This window comes from Truncatella angustata (assembly GCF_020726525.1).
Source record: "Truncatella angustata strain MPI-SDFR-AT-0073 chromosome Unknown BKA67scaffold_2, whole genome shotgun sequence".
NCBI classification, from domain to species: Eukaryota; Fungi; Ascomycota; class Sordariomycetes; order Amphisphaeriales; family Sporocadaceae; genus Truncatella; species Truncatella angustata.
This window is the reverse complement of record NW_025763382.1, coordinates 4,739,766-4,757,772: the sequence shown is the minus strand read 5'-3', so window position 1 is coordinate 4,757,772 and position 18,007 is coordinate 4,739,766. Positions and strand designations below refer to the sequence as shown.

Here is an 18,007-nt window from a genome sequence, read left to right as displayed (position 1 = left end):
TATAAGTCTTCATATGGCAGCTCGCTGTGGATTACGCTCTTCTCCGCTAAGCAATTGGACGGTCTAGAAAGGCAGGGAAGAAAACCTTCCAGATGACAAACCAAGCCAGAGTCAGACAGTCTGAAAGAAACATATTACATACGGGATCAGTTCAAGTCACCGTAATATCACCACTAAATGTCCAGTATTCGTGTATACCTACAGTTCGGTCCAGTAAATGACTGTCTCTCAGCGTTGAGCCGTCGGCTGTCCAAGATTCTCAATAATTGAACAGGAGCGTGGCCTTTCAACTTCATGTAAACAGATGTAAATGGTTTGTTTATCGGGAGCTCATCGTTACACTCAAGGTGTAGACCCTAAAACTTTTAACAAACGCTTTCTTATGCAACGATGCCTAGTATTCATCCTGCAGCTGGTGTTATCGATAAGACGTACTGACAGTTTCACAACTCTGGGATAGTTCCGAGACATCTCCCACTATTCACCACTACCTTGGCATAATTGCGCTTCGCGGTAGATAGGAGTATTCCGCTCCTATTGCAGGATGAATCGAGGGAATGAGGCTCTTTGTGGGCGTTGTACAGCTCTGAACTTCCAATCCCTCTTCTCTCGGCTATGGATAAGCGGGGAAACCACATCGTATGATATTGGGAGCATCCACGAGGTCTTTGAAGAAGATGCGTGCGGATTCTGTACGCTTGTGAGACACACATACCAGACGTTTTTTGGTGCGGATGCTCTTGCTAAGGTGCTGGGTTGGGTAACGGAGAGGGACCCACGTGTATTGATGACCCCGAACCCCTTGGATCTAAGCTATGATATTCTACGGACATCCACGGCCGAGACCGCCCTATACGTGGACTTCAGCTTCTGGGACCCGCCGGTCGGGCTTCTGGAAGCCCTTGAATCAGAAAGGTTTCAGGTCAGAGGAGACGAGGGAGCTGGCTTTTTGCCACAGATAATTGCATTGCGGGATAGTAATCCCAATACCGATCGACCGATTCGGCATTTCGGTCAAGTCGTGGATCCAGGAGAAATCAACTGGGGCATGGTGAGAGAGTGGCTAAAAACCTGTGCTAGCCTCCATTATGGCAGCCAGATCTGCCAAAATCCTACCACGAGAGGCACCACAAAAGGAACAGGCAATCATATGAGCCCGCTAACATTACGGGCTATCGATGTCGACCAAGCATGCGTTGTCACACTGCCTAATGACGCGCCGTATATTGCATTGAGTTACGTTTGGGGCAAAGATCAGCACATCAAGCTGAAAAGGGACAACATCACAAGTGTAGAAACCCCAAGTTACTTTCTGGCTGGCGAGAATGCGCCGTCAAAGACGATCGTAGATGCCATGCAGGCAAGTCGGTACCTGGGGTACCGTTACCTCTGGGTTGATGCTCTCTGTATTGTTCAAGATGATGCACAAAACATACGGGCAAATGTCGAAAGCATGCAACAGATATATAGCGGCGCTGCGCTGACTATGGTTGCCGCGGCTGGCCATGACGCTGACTTTGGTATACCCGGAGTCTCCGGACAATGTCTACGCACCAAACAGCAGAGACATTTGACGCTCAATGAGGTAACTATCTCCAATAGACTGGAGTCAACACTGAACATTACCCACTGGAATACCAGAGGTTGGACATTCCAGGAAAGAATTCTTTCGGCCAGGCTCCTCAACTTCACCACAGCGCAAGTGTCCTTCCAATGTGACCGAGGATGCAACTGTGAGGAGCAATTCCACAGCAGTCTTGATAACACCGGACTGTTCATTCAATATGATCACAACACACAACTAGACTTTGAGACGTACGACATATTTGAGGTTTATGCACTCGCGGTTAATGCATATACGGACCGATATCTCACCGACCCGATGGACAAGGTCAGGGCTTTTGACGGAATTCTTCATGTTCTAAAAGAGCCATTTGAGGGTTCTTTCTTCTACGGTCTGCCCGTGACTATGTTCGATGCAGCGCTCCTCTGGATCCCCGTCAAGCGGTGCATGAGAGGCAGCAAGAAGTTCCCTAGCTGGTCATGGGCAGGTTGGACCGGTCAGGTTTGTTACGACTACGACAAGACGAACCACTTGACTAACCTGCTTGAGTGCACTGCTTGTCGATGCACAATCACCCTCGCACCGAGCGATACAAAACTCTGCTTACCCGTGGTCCCGGCAACAGATGAGTTTATGCCAAACGGGTGGACACGTCACTTTGATGAAGATGAAAATGAGATCACTTACCTTAAATCAAAGGCGAGTTCGTCCCTGTACAAGTATCCTCGCCCATTGCGTGACCCTCCCAAACCAGACCTAAGTAAAAACTCTTTCGATCTGACTATAAGTGGACAAGTTGCCACGTTCCGCTTGACGGGTCAGCATTCAGGAAGGGATTCCTTTTCCTCTTCGTGCGATAGAGGTCTCCACTACAGATGCGAACTGGCCGTACTTGATGATGAGCACCGTCCGGCAGGTATGGTCGTGGTGGACAGTTATCTTGTGCCACAGCTACAAGACCTGGATCACAGGTTTCTGGCAATATCTCGCTCAACGATTTCCCGGCAAAACGAGGATATCACTTGGGATGCGGATGCGCGACGGTTCCGATCTTGGATGGACGAGACGATAGGCGAAAGGGAAGCATCTAATGATGCGACCTACGAACCATATACAGAACACTTCCAAGATTGGATTGCGGAAATGCCCGAGAACCCAGATCCAAGTTTACCCCTGACTTCAGACCCTGTCAAACCTCTAGACAGGAGTTCTACATTTAAAAGGGATAAAGCTACGGAATTTAACAGGCACGCCTTCGATAATCGTTACTATAGCGAAATGGTACCCTGGCCCGTCATGAATGTACTGCTATTATCTAAGAAGGACAACGGTGTAATGGAAAGGGTTGGGGTAGGTCGAATACATGTAGACGCATTTACGAAGAAGGCTGTGGAAGCAACTGTTCTCCTCGGATGAGCAGCTGGTAATCTGATATTTACATTTATCTTTTCCGCTTCACGTTGTCAATATGGAACTTATGATAAGGATGTAGATAGGCGGGTTGCCTGAGTCGCTATGCGGCTGTCGTGCGGCACTTTTGTTATGAGCTGAAGTACAAGTCGGAATGAAATGAAAGAAAAGGAAAATAGTAATGTAAGACAAAGCATTTTTTTTCTTGAATCGCCGACCATATTATTAAGTATACCGACACCTGGGATATTATATTAAGGGACACCCAGAAGCAGGGTTCAGATTAGAGCGCAGTACGAGCCATGAATGCAAAGTGAGATAACGTTGCCAAGCATTTCTTTTTTCAAAATATACAGAACACAGGAAAATGAAACGTTTTACAACTTTTGAATATTAAAACGATTAAAAATATTTAAGAAAAGAATCTAAATTTATAATATAAATTTACGAAGTCTTTAAGGTTTTTATATTAATAGTTTTGTATAACCATTCACTTTAAATATCAATTTAGCCAAATATAGTTTTAGAAATATGATTTATAGATATGTATATTTCATGTTTTTCAAAAAGAAATAAGAGAAAGGAATAGAGAAGGAAAACAGAAAGAGAAATGGCTTGGTAGCGAGATCTTGTTTGCAAACTACAATAAAAACGGATGCCTTGACCGCAATACACAAATTACAACAAGGAAACTTCGACAAGTGTCTAACCTAGCAAAACATCTTATTTCGAGCACTCCGTACAAAGTATACACCGACGAAACCAAGAAGAGTATCTAGTGCGAAGGGCCAATACACAATCTACCTAGGTATACATTTTCTTACGTACTATACTATTAAACCTTGAATTATGGTTATGAGAGCAAAGTTACAAGTCTAACATCGAAGTTCCATATGAATTAGTAAAGGTCTTAGCAATGAGTCGAGCCAGTGATCTAAATTCGTAGCAATGCCCCTTTAGTCGATGATGCCAGCTGGGCCTTCCACAGCTTATGCTCGTTGAGAAGATACATGTCTCCATTGCGCCCAAAGCAGAAATTTGCAACACCTCCCTCCACCAGAATCTTCGCGACCAGGACTCCTCCAGATGTCCATATATTGACTCCATCGCCACAACCACTGTAGACGTTGCCATGAACATCGCACTTGATGCCATCAGGAATCCCAGTATCGGCCATGGCGAAGAGTCTCCGATTGGTCAAGAACGGCTGGTCGGAAACCAGCATTATGTCGAACGCATATCTTGTAACACACTGTCAGTTTGCGATGTTTCGAAGATTGCATTGTTGAGCAAACTCTAGACAGATTTACTAACATGTGCGATGGCCTGGTATCATCTGATCCACCACTGCCGCCGTGGATCCAATCTGTGTCTGTAATATAGACAGTCTTCTCATCAGGGCTAAAACAAATCCCATTCGGCCGCCCAAAACCATCTGCTATAGCCCGGATTGAACCTGTCTCCGGGTCGTACCGATAAACTTGGTTCGGTAGCCGAGGTTTTGGCCGAATTCCTTGTTCCCAACCATATATAGGATCAGTAAACCAGATCGACCCGTCAGAGTGCACCACCTAAGAGGTAATCAGAGGTCAGTATTACTGTATTTGGACAGGGACAAAGATGGTTGCATGCCGCCCCCAGAGACAACAGAGAGATAGCTAGGAAGAGTGATGGGGGATTATGTGAGTCGCATACCACGTCGTTGACCGAGTTGAAATCCCGACCGTGGAAGGAGCTAATGAGATTCTGTGTGCGATGCGGCGGCTGAGATTCCATATACACCAGCCCACCTGGTATTTGTAATGTACCCTGTGCACAGAACAGGATACCTTCTTTGTAATTTACGCCTCCGTTGGCCATAGGCACTCCAGGTGCCTCAATCACCTCACACGTTACGATCTCCCTATCTGTTGACAGATCGATTCGGGTGATCGTGATTTTCGGTTGCCCCGTCTCAGGGTCATCGTACCGATTACTTGTGACGAAAAGTTTATCATCATCCACAATAAAAACTCCAGCTTCGTGTGCGAATGGGTACTCAGCATTCTCGTAGAGAAGCTCAAGCTTTGGCGAGTCGCCGATTAAGGCTTCAGCTGACTTTCGGTATAATCTGAAAGGGGAGCTTCCGGCAGCCATGTTGGTGGACTCAATTGCCTTGATAGGTATGTTAGACATGTATTATCTTACAACCACTCTGGCATTAGGAGATTCAATCGCGATAACTACAATATAGCGCTAGCCCAGAGGAACCGGAAGGTATATGCGTCATTTTTGTTGACGTACTGTGATGCTGTTGTAGTTGCTTTTCGTATTCGTGGGTGCTATTCATCCCACTTTGAATTGCCCCTCACATTTCATAGTGTCTAAACGCGATCGGCAACCAAGCTTCAAACGCCGGTTCTCGAGGCCGTTGTGCAGAAATGCTACAGAAATCGTTAGGATATGAGTTCACCACTTGGAAAACATACCAACCATTGCGAAATTCAAATATGGCTTCTTCGGACCGTGGAAGTCTTGTTTAAAATACTTGCTGCTTGGAGCGAGGTGAACAGGCGAGCAGTGACAGACGTCATCTCTAGTATCGGCAACTCAAGCCTGGAAAAGTTTGGCTTTGTAGGAGGAAGTCAGGTCGGTTATATTTTCAGAAATCTGCTGCATATGATATCTGATGCTCAGCTTGATACACTTCGACTCTTGTTCTACCGCGCAGTCATGTATGCTTCCTCTCCCCATGACACTTTAGGAGCAAACCTTCTACATGCTGTATTGAGATATGTCTTGGCGTGATGCTTAAAGGCTTGCATGTATGTATACGAATCAGACGTCAAGCCAATATTCTAGAGCCGATTTTGAGAGCATTAGGCCAACAGTGCCGGCTATTGGCTCTGGGTTGAGAGCGGCAATTGACGACGTTATCGCTTATCCGCATACGGTTATTGCTAGTGGGGACTAGGCATATGGCTATTACTATGACACTATTTGACTGCAAGCAGCCGGAAATCGGGGTTTAGAAAGTACATAGTTGGTCAGAAGCAACTTTACGTTTTCGGCAGATAACTTCCTACATTTGTCGTAGTATCGGTTGCTGACAATTTCGTAACACTGTAACACAATCATGGCGAACATTCTTCACCTTCAGCCTACCGATAACAGGGTACAAGGTCGCTTGGCCTTGGTGACAGGAGCAAGGTACGATATATGTCGCTCGACATGCCACCTGCACACGGTTTCGACTTTGCGCAGCTCAAACTAACGATTCTCAGTGGTGGTATCGGGTCGTCCTGCGCCCGAGCATTGGCAGCCGAAGGATGTGATATTGCTTTGCACTACTCTTCCAGTAAAGTATGGATGACAGAGCCTGGCGCGCCATTAAGTATCATTAACACCACACTCAGGACAAGGCAGATGCGCTAGCCAAAGAACTCGGAGACAATTATCCTTCACAGCTATTCGTTGCAGTTCCCGCGGACCTCAAGTCCCGGGAATCGACACACAATTTAGTTCCTTCAGTTCTGACTCACGAGCAAATCGCTTCTCGGCACAGTGCTATTTCTATACTTGTAGCTAATGCTGGCCTTGGCCGACGGATTCGTGATGTGGCAGACATTGGTGAGGATGACTGGGACGAAATGATGGAGGTCAATATTCGCAGCCAGTTCGTCGTCACCAAGGCGGCCGTTGCCACTATGAGGGCACAGTCGTGGGGTCGTATTATCCTGATCGGAAGTATAGCCAGCCGCGGTAGTGGGCTCAATGGCTGCCATTATGCCGCATCCAAAGGTGCTCTCAGGTGAGTTCTCCATGGCAAACCCAGGCATAATTGAAACTGATAAAGTATAAGCTCAATGGGTTTGAATCTGGCCACATTGCTGGCTGCGGAAGGTATCACAGTCAATATAGTAGGTACATCTTAAAAGTCGAGCTCAGTGCTTCGTGACACAAAATTCTCACTCACACCTCATAGGTCTCACCGGCTATGATTGGACAAACGGGCATGATACCCGAACCTAAATCTACGTGAGTAATTCAATGCCTTGTCCGAGTATTGATTCTAGTCGCTAATGTTACCGATCGGTAATAGAACGTGGGAGAAGGGGACAGATATAGATGCGCTAAAGGCTCAAGATCCCGGCCTAGGCATCGCCGCAAGCGTTCCCGTCCATCGACTGGGAACACCAGGAGAAGTATCTGGAATGGTAGTAATGTAATTTGACGCAATCCGACTCGAACTACTATCGACCAAGAAACACTGACAGTATCATACAGGTTTGCAAAGACAGGCTATGTAACTGGCCAGGATATTCTCCTGGCAGGAGGAATGAAATAGGACTCACCATCGCCGTCGGTGGAACTTAGATTACGACATAATCCTGAGCCAAACAATCTCAGCACATACGTAGGTGCTGTGCGTAGTGCCCACGAATAAAATGTCGCTTAACAATGCAAGTTCGTTGAATGTTCAGCTTCCTATGTCTGGAGAGTGACTTCCTAAGTGCTGTTAAGCACAACCTGAAGGTCTGCCGATGACGTCCTCTAGCGATAGCAAAAGCCGCCGGGCCGAACTTGGCGGCGTAATTAGATGCTCGTCGCTAAATGGGTGATGCTTCGACCAAGGGGTACTCGGTAGAACCATCTTATGCCGGCGAGAGCACGACTTGATAAATCAGCACACGCATAGGGAATTTACGGATTGCCGATAAGACTGTCACAACATCAAGCCATGTTGTTGTGCGTGAACTTGGAGAGTGCAAAGTTGATCAGTCTTTGGCGGGCTGAAGCTAGGTCCGCTGTCATCAATTTAGCGCTCCAGATATCTGCAGCGATAGTAGCCAGCAACCACTAAAGCCACGGTCGACGCTTAATCCACTTCTCAGCGGCATTTGAGTGGCATCGCAGCTTACCGTCCGCCAGATCGCCCGCGAGCATTTGCCGAAAACTCTCAGCACACCCCAGATGATTGCATCACCGCGAGGCAGATCCAATGATGGCATCAGGCCGACCAAAGACAAGCGCGTGTCTCGTGCATGTGTATCTTGTAGACTGCGCAAGTCAAGATGCGATCTGTAAGCATGCCTGCCAGGGATTTGGATGCTTCGCTCGTAACCACAATCTTGAGTTCAACACTGACCGCCGATGATTTAGCGACTCCAACGGTGTCCAAGGGCAGCCTCCCTGCCGGCGATGCATCGAACTTGGTCAGGAGTGTGTCCTTGGGGGTTCGCGCCGCGGCGGACGACGCGTCAAGGGCATGCGGTCCTCTAGAGCTGCAGTTCCCAGCGGGCATTCTGCGGTGACTCAATCTGTAGCTCGCCAGAATGAAGGCATCGATGCAGAGAATAGGGATAGTAGCCGAGGTCAGGGTGATGCCGAGAGGTCACAGTCTGATGATGATATGCTCAATTCAGACGACCGTGATGATCAAACCACAGCGCGAGCATCGCCTGAAAGGAATTGGCGAGAGCCAGCCCCTGATCAGCAATGGACACAAATTGAGGATGATAGACAAGGATTGGAAGGCCACATCGCGAACTCAGATCTCTTGAATCCTGCCGATGCCCTACACTTACTCGCCCAAGTGGCGGATCTAGAATCGGACGAGCAGTCTGGCTCTCCAGGACCATCTACTATAGCCACAAACATGTCAGCGCCGGGCCGTGGTAATGTACCACCAGGAACCTACTATTACCCACCGATTTCAGATGGTCATCTGACAGTGTCTGATGCTGCATTTTTAATACAACAGTCCGTGTCTCCCTACCCTTCTTGGTTGCAAATCTTGTTATTGACACTCTACAACAGTTACCACGACAAATTCCACCCCTTTTTCCCAGTTGCTCACCGAGACATTTTCTTTGATAAGAACGTCATGAAATGGACCAGGGAGGAGCAGCACCTTTTGACTGCCATCCTAGCAGTCGCTACCAAAGACGAACCCAACTGGTCACGAGCACATGATGCATGCTCTCAACACATGGAAAGCTTGGTAACCAAGCTGATTTATACCGGCTCAACTACTGTAGGTGCTGTTGAGGCATTATTAATTCTGGCCGAATGGGCACCACAGTCTCCTCAAGAAAATGCGGCTATTGGCTGTGGAAAGGAAGACCCTGGTTCATGGATGCTTGTTGGCCTAGCTATTCGCCTCGGCTATCTGCAGAAACTTGAGCAAACTGGTCTCATACAGGGACAAGATTCGGAGTCTGAGCACACTAGTCGACAAAAGATTGCATGGGCAGGTATGTCTCCCTAGTTCGATGTGAACTGGTCGCAACTAACTTCTCCGTGCTTGTTCCCAAAGCTTGCTACATGAGTGACCGCGCTGTTTCAATCCGCCTCGGGAAGGGGTTTTGGTCTCGCGGACCAGGACCATCGACGCACCTCCGTGCTGCTGATTTCCCATCATTGCAAGTGCAGACACTTGGCGCAGACAATCTTGCACTGCTATTTCAGGCTCATTTGGAGTTAACACAACTTTTCGGGAACGCACATGACATCCTCTATTCCTCTACTCGGCACAGAGAACAGCTTTACATGGGGGGCGAATATGTGCGGTATATTGTAAGACGTTTTTTTCTTTAGTCATGAAGCTATCACTGAATCATCTAGGACGACTTTACATCCGTCTTACGTAGATGGAAGATCGCTTGGGGAGGTCTGAGCTGTAAGTAGCCATTAATGGACTTTGCCCATGATGTAGACTCTGATATTATGCCTCAGTAACGCCACACGTTAAATCATCATTAATGCTCTCATACGACTTTCTTCGCCTATACATCAACGCATTCGCATTCCAGGCGAATTTGAACCGTGCCATTCACCAGGCACAATCTAAGGCACGGAACAAGGTGCCTGTAGGAAGGCTTTGGTCCTCTGACGTTGCGGGAACCCCTGATGCAAGGTTCATTTACGAATCTATCGATGCGGCTAATTCACTTTTAAGCACTCTTAACGGCTTCATTGACCCTGAGACTGGGCTCAAATACATGCCATTACGGTTTTATCTTTACATTATTTATGCAGCCGTCTTCCTTTATAAGGTCTGTTCCGTCTTCGCTCGCCGGCATCACTTGGACCAGCAGTACCCAAAACCCGAGTTTTGTGATTAACTCGTTTCATTTCTACAGGCAACCTTGGCAGGACCGATCAGTGGCGCAGATGCAGCTAGTGTCCGACGCGCAGTCCGAGAAACCATCCAGAGGCTCCAGAAAACGTCATCTAATCGACACAGTCTGGGTAACCGCTACGCACGCTCACTTCAGCTTCTATGGCGGCGGCCATCAAGCAAAGCTAAGCCGGGACCTGGTTCTGACATGACAAGCCATCGCACCTCAGTCACAATCGCTCAGAACCCGAGCCCTGGATTATTCAGGCCTGCAGGTAATTCCAATCAGGTCGATTTGGATCAGTTGAACGGGTTTTCGTGGTGGGACCTCGATTCTCTTGGCCAGTTTATTGCCAATGACCAAACAGCGAATTTCACCGACGGTGTCATGTCCACGCCGGATATGGAGTCCGAGAATAGTGTTTCCGGAATCGAAAGTTCAACCGCGGGGTTGTGGTACAGCAATTTGTGGGATGGTAGTGATGTTATATTTTGAGGTTTCCCGGTTATTGAGTTGACCAACAACCACCACAGAACTCTTCACAAGCCTTCGGAGCAGCCATAAAGAGACCCAGAATGATTGAAACAAGTACATCATCACAACAAAGATATTCGGAGTGACCATGGTGATGTATAGTATCGTGATTTTACACGATACTCAACCTCGACAGTATCCATATGATGCTAATCTTGTGTCGTACGCCACGGTGGAGACGGGTTTGCACTTGACTGTCAATCATAACTTAACGCTGGTAATCTGGGAATTACCTACATGGAAAGGGAGCTGTTCTATTGTTTCAATGTTCCCTGTGAGACGAGACGAGCGGCGGTCAGCGTCGTGCGCAAAGCCACTAATTGCGTGATGCCACTTTTGTTACGTTACCCAGCACCGTTTCCCTGGATATTCCAAACCTTGGAAATAGGGCTTATTAAAGATCTGGAGAAAAGTATGTGTTGAGAACGTTCAGTGATCATTCCCATTTATAGTTGTGAATGTCGTGAATGTCAGTTCCACCTCATCTCTCGACAGGGGTCGACTAATTGAGTGACGCCTTTGTTTAGCGCCGATGACCCCCTCTACTCCAACCAACACCACCATTCCACTTGAATATATCCCAATACTTGCTATACACATGCTTACCAACGAAAGGGTAGCCCGTGATCAAGTAGCAAGCTACGATGGAGATCGAGAAGGGCGAGGCCGATGCACAGGCTGCGGCGAAGCCGGATGAAGCAAGGCCAATCACATTTGAAGCAGTCTCACTTGACCGTAGCGAGAATCCTCTAGAGTTTTCGTCAGCAAGAAAATGGACCTGCACAATAGTAGGTAAGCGCCCTTTTAGCATGTTATAATTGAAAACAGCCTTTGTTTGATCGAGCTGACATTCTGAAGTGACATTCATGACCGCGACGATCGCATTCTGCTCGTCAATCCATACTGCTGCTATTGCGAATGTGGCAGCAGAATTTGGCTGCTCACGCACCATTTCCACTCTAGGAGTCAGCACATTTCTGATAGGATTTGGCTCAGGACCATTGCTGTTTGCACCTTTGTCAGAAATATATGGCCGCAATCCTGTTTACCGGGTTACTCTTTTCATATTCGTCCTCTTTAACCTTGGCTGCGCATTAGCGTCAAACATATCGGCACTCCTTGTCTTTCGATTTCTCTGTGGCTTCTTTGGATCGCCAACAGGTTAGTCCTTGCCAGTATTTATTCATGCCTTACTGCGCTGACAACAGCAGTGACCAACTCTGGTGGTTCACTGACAGATCTATGGCCCCCGTCTCATCGCTCTGTGCCCTTGGCCTTATTCACAGCTGCAAGCTTCTTGGGCCCGGTCCTAGCACCCATCATCGGCGGCTTTATTTCGCAGTATACTACATGGAGATGGTGAGTTTCTGCGATATATCTAGACTCAAAGCTCCGATAAATAACTGTCTTTTCAAGGAGCTACTGGCTAGTCCTTATCATCAGCGGAGCAGTTTACGTGTCTATGTTTGTACTGCTACCAGAAACGTTCCAGCCGGTGCTCATAGAGAAGAAGGCCAAACAGCTTGGCCTACCTCTTCCACAACATAATTTCAAGTCTACCCTTCGCAACAACCTGACACGCCCTAGCAGTATGTTTCTTACAGAGCCGATCTTATTCCTCCTATCACTCTACATGGCGTTTGTGTATGGAATCCTCTATCTAGACTTCACGGCTTATCCCTACGTTTTCCAGCAAACGAGACAGTGGGAGGCAGGAATCTCTGGTCTAACTTTTCTGGGTAAGATAATACTTCTCAGCGTTGAAACTGTTTCTCACACGTCGACCTAGGGATCGGAACAGGCATGGCAATTGCGACAGGGTCCTCACCGTACATCAATCGTGTTTACAATGTCTACGTGAAGAAGCTCGGGGGTCCGTCTCCAGAGGCACGCCTTCCCCATTTGATCTATCTGTCCTGGCTTATTCCAATAGGTCTTTTCTGGTTCGCCTGGACCTCGACACCGTCCATTCATTGGGCAAGCTGCGTGCTGGCGGGCATACCGTTCGGTATCGGGTTTGTCACGCTGTTTCTGGGCATTACCTCCTACTTGATCGACTGCTATGGCAAATACGCAGCTAGCGCACTGGCAGCAAACGCGATCCTACGCTCAGCCTTCGGGGCCGTATTTCCGCTATTCTCCAGGCAGATGTACGACAAATTAGGGCCAGCCTGGGCCACGTCAGTCTTGGGATTCGTGGCGGTCGGCATGGCACCACTGCCTTGGCTCTTCTACAAGTACGGGCCTTGGATACGAGCCCGTTCGGGATTCCACCAGAAAATGATACATGAAGAAGCGGCTGGAACGCAACATGGGAAATGATGGGCAATCAAGTCACAACGCATCATCTGCTGCCTCCTCGTGTTAGCCCAAGCTTGAGTATGGAACGCACATCTTGCGTTGAAACAATGCAGATGGCAGTGCAATGAAAGCTTGCTCAGAGAACTTACACGACCATTCACCAGCCTTGACGAACCATGTCTCAGTCAATCAGAGAAGGGGTTGTATCTTGCAGGAATGCTGGCCTACTGTTTACTCTGAGTGTCAATTTCACACGGAAATTGCTAGATAGTACCAACAAAAGGAGGGTACAAAAGGAAAAAAAGAAAAAAAGGGAAGTCTAGTTGCACTAAACATATAGGCCCAAGCTTGACACAAGATGGATCCACATAAGTTTCGGGCGGTCGTATACCTCCACTATCAGCGACTCAGGAGCATACGCAAAGAACACACCGATGAGTTGAGACGGGAATTCCGACGCAGTCGATCAACATCGAAGGCTAGAGTAACGGATGAATGGACACAATCTGACATCATGTGACTGTTTTCAGAGATATTCCAATTTCAATATATGGAAAATCTCCTCCTCATGGGCCAAAGCCGTCCATCAATGACTCGGCGATACTTCGGTAATAACCTTATATGGTTTTCAATAAAAGCTGTTGCTCTCAACCAATCAACGGTCGATTAGTGTAGCTGGTTATCACATCGGATTCTGAGTTTCATGTAAACGCTCGTGTATTCCGGTAACCGGGGTTCGAATCCCCGATTGACCTATCTTTTGCTTTACTGAGGACCTACATGTTCCTCTTCTCGTTTTTTTGACCCATAAGCTAGCTAGTCTCTTAACCAAATTCGACAGGCGGAACTTATGTTGGTGGTATTGTGGGTGTTACCAAGTTTTTTGTTTTTCATCTTTTCAATCATTTGTTATTGGGAGCAGAATGCAAGGAATTGGGAAGAAAGGGGGGCGGTTTCTTCTTAGTTCGGCTCCTTTGCACAATCAAAACGTGTCACATCGTTAGCAAAAAGAATTGAACACATGAAAGCCGTGTGCATCGTGCCAACCTAGCAGCGATGCCGTTACGCTCTAACTAAACACTACATACTTGAGGACAACGAGGGAACAGCTGCGAATCGACTAGGGGAAGGAAAGGTGAAAGGGGGAAGGGGTAAGAAAAGCTAAGCAGTGCCAGTACATAGATGTCATCATCCTCTCGTGTCCTCAAGACCAGATGGTATTTTCCCAACCAAACCCCAAACTCCAGACATATGCAATCAGAACCTCTTACGAGGCCTCCAAGGCCCTCTTCACAGAGTAGGCCCCTGTCACGGCATCGGAGATGTACAAACAACACAGAACCATGAATAGGTGTCTTATAGGTACAAACTCTGAGCGGAGACAATATCGCGTTTGACCAAATCGAGACTGGCCTTAAACTTTCCTGACAGTTCATCGCTACCCATGACCTTGGCGGCCTCTGCCATTTGGCGCATCAGTTCTTCGAGGCGACGGAATAGCCGAATAAGCGATCCTTCGTAAGCGTCTGTCATTTTGCTACAGCCAGTCAATATTGCGAACATTCCTAGCGGAGATCGACACTTACCAAACTTCTGCGAAAGGCTTGCCTTGAGCCCAGGTGTACACAGTCTCCATGAGCTGCCACTTCAATGATTGAGCGTACTCCTCCTCATTGACGTCAAGCTTACTCTCCTGGCTGACCTTGGCAATGATCTTTGCCTGTTGCTGGACTTGAGCGTACGGCTTCTGCAGCTCGTCTTTCAATGTGGCCGCCTCGACCTTTTCATCGAATATGAACACACTGAGAACAGCGGCAATAACCTCGGGAGTCAACTCGTTGAAGAATCGATTGAACAGCAACTCTGATAAAAGCAGCTCGTGCCCCTCCGTCGACGAGATCTCGCATGCTACACGAGCCTTCATCTCAACGACCTCGGCATCATTGATGAAGCCAAGACGACGCAAGACTCGCTTCCTCGATTTCAGCTCATCGAGTTGAGCGATGCTGTGTGCCTTTCCGATTTCTTTCTTAAGGCTCTTGATCTTGTCTTGGAGGGCTAACTTTGCAGAATATTGCTCCCACAACGGAGGGAGCAGAGGTGAACCGTGCAGGGGGTTGGCCAACAGACGCGACTCAAGGACCTCGATCTTGCGGAGGAGCTTCTTGAAAGAATCATCATTGATGCCCATGTTCTCGATCGGGTCCAAAATAGGTACTCCGTCAGGGAAACGCCTAACAACCTCTGTCAGGGCCTTGAGGACACTCTTGCGGACCTCTTCGATGTCCTCGAGAGACTTGATGTCTTTGGGCATGAAGACTCTGATTTGGCTGATCGCCTTGATGCAGGTGAACAGGCACGGCACCACCTCAAATCTTGAGTTAGGAGTGCCGTTGCGAGGAACAATACCACTGGGCATCTCAGCGGATGGATGAGTCAGAGGCGTAAAGTCCTCACTGCTGGGGTCAAGATGGAGGAACACATCAACGAAATATGATTCTTGAGGCTCGTATCTATTCTCTCCAAACTTAGGTTGCCTTCGCTCGGTGAAGTTAGCGACAACACCCCAACCAAAATCTTGCCCGGTCTTAGGGTTCTGAACCTGGATGAGTCTGCCAGGCTGCAGAAAGTCAATACAGTGGGTAGGATGTTGGATTACATAAACCATATCCTTGGTGTATGCCTCAATCTGTTGGCGCAGACCGTGGTAGTCTTTAATAGTAGCTTCATCCGGGATAGCCATAGTTTCTTTCTCCTTCTGAAGCTTCATGAGCTCCTGTTCGAGGCCAGCTACACTGGCGGTGTTCTGAAACTGGAAGAAACAGTTCTCTAGCATGAACTCGGGCGAGATGGCCTCGATTCGTAGCAAGTTCAGGACCATGTTGTAGCCTAGGTGGAATGCAGAGTTCAACCGATCTTGTTGACCAACAACAATTTCCTTGGCCGTGTCCGGCTCAAGTTTGTCGTCGATCATCATGATGACAATGCCGCGGTCGTCGAGACCTCTACGACCTGCTCTTCCAGCCATTTGAATGTATTCTGAAGATGTGAGAGGTCGGCGTGTCGTACCGTCAAACTTCTTGACTTGCGTGAAAACAACAGTCTTTGCCGGCATGTTCAGCCCAATGGAGAAAGTCTCGGTAGCAAAAAGAACCTTGATCAGCCCTTCCTGGAAGAGAATCTCAATGGTTTCCTTCAAGATTGGCAGGAGTCCGGAATGATGGACACCAATACCCTTTTCCAAAAGAGGCAGGATGTTCTGGATTTGAGGCAGCTCACGGTCCTCCACAGAGAGAGACTCTATCGCACTGGTGAAGACCTTGCGGGTCATGGCCTTCTCGCTGTCATCGTTGAAGCTGAACTTGGAAGTGAACAGGGCCATCATCTCGCACTCTCGCTTGCTGAAGTTGAAGACGATGACGGGGTTGAAGCCCTTGGACATGACCATCTTGACGATTTTCTGGATATCTGCGTTGGCATCGTCCTTGCCGCCCTTGAAGGTCTTCTTGTTCCTACCCTTGCCCTGCATTTTGGCGTTGACGTCGTTTGCCTCACCCGCCTTCCTGTCCTCGATCATCTGCATGGTCTTGTTGAAGTTGTTCTCACGGAAGACGCCCTTCTCGTCGACGACAAGGAAAATGCCATTTCCACCAGAGGGGAAGAAATAGTTCTGCAGGGGAGTCGGACGGAAGTCGGTGTAGACGACGTGACAGGCCTGCCTATGGATCTTGGCGATCCACTCTGCAAACTGGAAGGCATTGGGAATGGTGGCAGACAGGAAGACGTAGCGGACCTTGTCAGGGAGAAGGATGATGGTCTCTTCCCAGACGACACCTCTGATCTTATCTCTCATGTAGTGAATCTCGTCGAAGACGACCCAAGCAACCTCGCGCATGATCTCGGAGCCTCTGTACAACATGGACCGCAGAATCTCGGTGGTCATGACAAGACAGCTAGCAGTCGGGTTGATTGTGACATCGCCAGTCATGAGACCAACATCACCGAAAGCCTCGTTGAACTCGCGGTACTTTTGGTTACTGAGCGCCTTGATGGGACTGGTGTAGATGACACGGGTATTCTTCTTCAAGCACTGGGCGATGGCGTATTCGGCGACGACGGTCTTACCAGCACTTGTGTGGGCGGAAACCAGAACACTTTCGTCCCTCTCGATGGAGGAGATGGACAGGCGCTGGAAAGGATCGAGGGTGAATGGCCAGGATCGTGCGGGCTCGGCCGGCGGCTTGTGCTGTGAGAGGGGGACGTACTCGTAGTCTAGGTCGGGAGGCAAAGCGACCTGGTGCTGGATGTTGTGAGACAAGACCAATGACTCTTCCTCGGGCTTGGCAAATCCCTCTGCGCCAGCGAGCTCTCTGGATGCGGCTGTCTCGAAAGTATCTGTGAGTACGGGGGCAGCTTTCTCGTCCTTCCTCCTGCGCTTGGTGTCTGGGTGGCCTTCTGATACAGCGTGGTCGTGACCGCCGCCATCACCATCGTCTTGGCCGTCGGGAGAGATGGGCTCCGCGTCGGCCATATCCACGTCGGGTTCAGGTGCGGACTGTGTCTCGGTGTTGTCGACTTGGTTCCCCGTTCCATCTTGGACAGGTTCGACGGCCTTTCGCTTCTTGGTCTTCTTCTCTTTCTTGGACTTGGGCTTCGCAGCAGGTGAGGGGTGGGGTTCGTGCTTGGACTTGGACGAGCTGTCCTCGAACACGTCGAAAAGGTCGTCATCCATGGTGGCCAGCTCTTATCGACAGCCGATTTCCTGGTGGTGAGGCAGAGGCAGAGGCAGAGGCAGAGGCAGGAGCAGAAGTCGACCCAGCAGCGGGAGCGGCGACAAGACTGTTCTGCACAACCACAATGCGACGCAACGAAATCTTGGTGTGGTATGGGTCGCTGATCGAGGCGCAGGCGTAAAGGAGCTGCAGAATGGTGCAGGGTGCAGGACGCAGGCCTTTAATCGAAGGGTACAAGTTAGAAAAAAAGTCGGCGGGCGGTTGGCCGCAGCGATCGGTCGGTTGCAGGGCCTCGAGCTATGCGACTGGCGGCAGAAAAAGAAGAAGAAAAACTGCTTTTTCCTTTTCCTGATTTCTCTACA

General features: G+C 48.7%; 5 protein-coding genes and 1 non-coding gene across 6 annotated transcripts; 4 read left to right on the top strand and 2 right to left on the bottom strand.

Moving 5' to 3' along the window:
- Positions 1 to 544: 544 nt before the first annotated feature.
- On the top strand, positions 545 to 3,193 carry BKA67DRAFT_673471 (heterokaryon incompatibility protein-domain-containing protein; the record flags this gene model as incomplete). The annotated part of the gene is made up of 1 exon (XM_046108731.1): positions 545 to 3,193. One exon carries the CDS (start codon positions 545 to 547, stop codon positions 2,978 to 2,980), a length of 2,436 nt encoding a protein of 811 aa, XP_045961886.1. The 3' UTR covers positions 2,981 to 3,193.
- A 715-nt stretch (positions 3,194 to 3,908) lies between these two features.
- On the bottom strand, positions 3,909 to 5,110 carry BKA67DRAFT_655902 (uncharacterized protein; the record flags this gene model as incomplete). The annotated part of the gene is made up of 3 exons (XM_046106848.1): positions 3,909 to 4,215; positions 4,289 to 4,545; positions 4,670 to 5,110. The coding sequence occupies 3 exons, from the start codon at positions 5,108 to 5,110 to the stop codon at positions 3,909 to 3,911; spliced, it is 1,005 nt and encodes a 334-aa protein (XP_045961885.1).
- Positions 5,111 to 6,089: 979 nt separating this feature from the next.
- BKA67DRAFT_655901 (fungal-specific transcription factor) lies at positions 6,090 to 10,572 on the top strand (the record flags this gene model as incomplete). Its single annotated transcript, XM_046106847.1, has 12 exons — positions 6,090 to 6,163; positions 6,238 to 6,316; positions 6,370 to 6,764; positions 6,816 to 6,873; positions 6,939 to 6,991; positions 7,056 to 7,178; positions 8,117 to 8,716; positions 8,774 to 9,210; positions 9,273 to 9,532; positions 9,581 to 9,635; positions 9,692 to 10,011; positions 10,099 to 10,572. 12 exons carry the CDS (start codon positions 6,090 to 6,092, stop codon positions 10,570 to 10,572), a joined length of 2,928 nt encoding a protein of 975 aa, XP_045961884.1.
- A 905-nt stretch (positions 10,573 to 11,477) lies between these two features.
- Positions 11,478 to 12,933, top strand: BKA67DRAFT_513316 (major facilitator superfamily domain-containing protein; the record flags this gene model as incomplete). Its single annotated transcript, XM_046097556.1, has 4 exons — positions 11,478 to 11,772; positions 11,823 to 11,970; positions 12,028 to 12,350; positions 12,401 to 12,933. 4 exons carry the CDS (start codon positions 11,478 to 11,480, stop codon positions 12,931 to 12,933), a joined length of 1,299 nt encoding a protein of 432 aa, XP_045961883.1.
- Positions 12,934 to 13,572: 639 nt separating this feature from the next.
- BKA67DRAFT_t56 lies at positions 13,573 to 13,667 on the top strand. The gene has a single exon. It is a non-coding gene; the product is annotated as a tRNA-Gln (tRNA).
- A 601-nt stretch (positions 13,668 to 14,268) lies between these two features.
- On the bottom strand, positions 14,269 to 17,644 carry BKA67DRAFT_532843 (rRNA-processing arch domain-containing protein; the record flags this gene model as incomplete). The annotated part of the gene is made up of 2 exons (XM_046099595.1): positions 14,269 to 14,449; positions 14,499 to 17,644. 2 exons carry the CDS (start codon positions 17,642 to 17,644, stop codon positions 14,269 to 14,271), a joined length of 3,327 nt encoding a protein of 1,108 aa, XP_045961882.1.
- Positions 17,645 to 18,007: the final 363 nt, after the last annotated feature.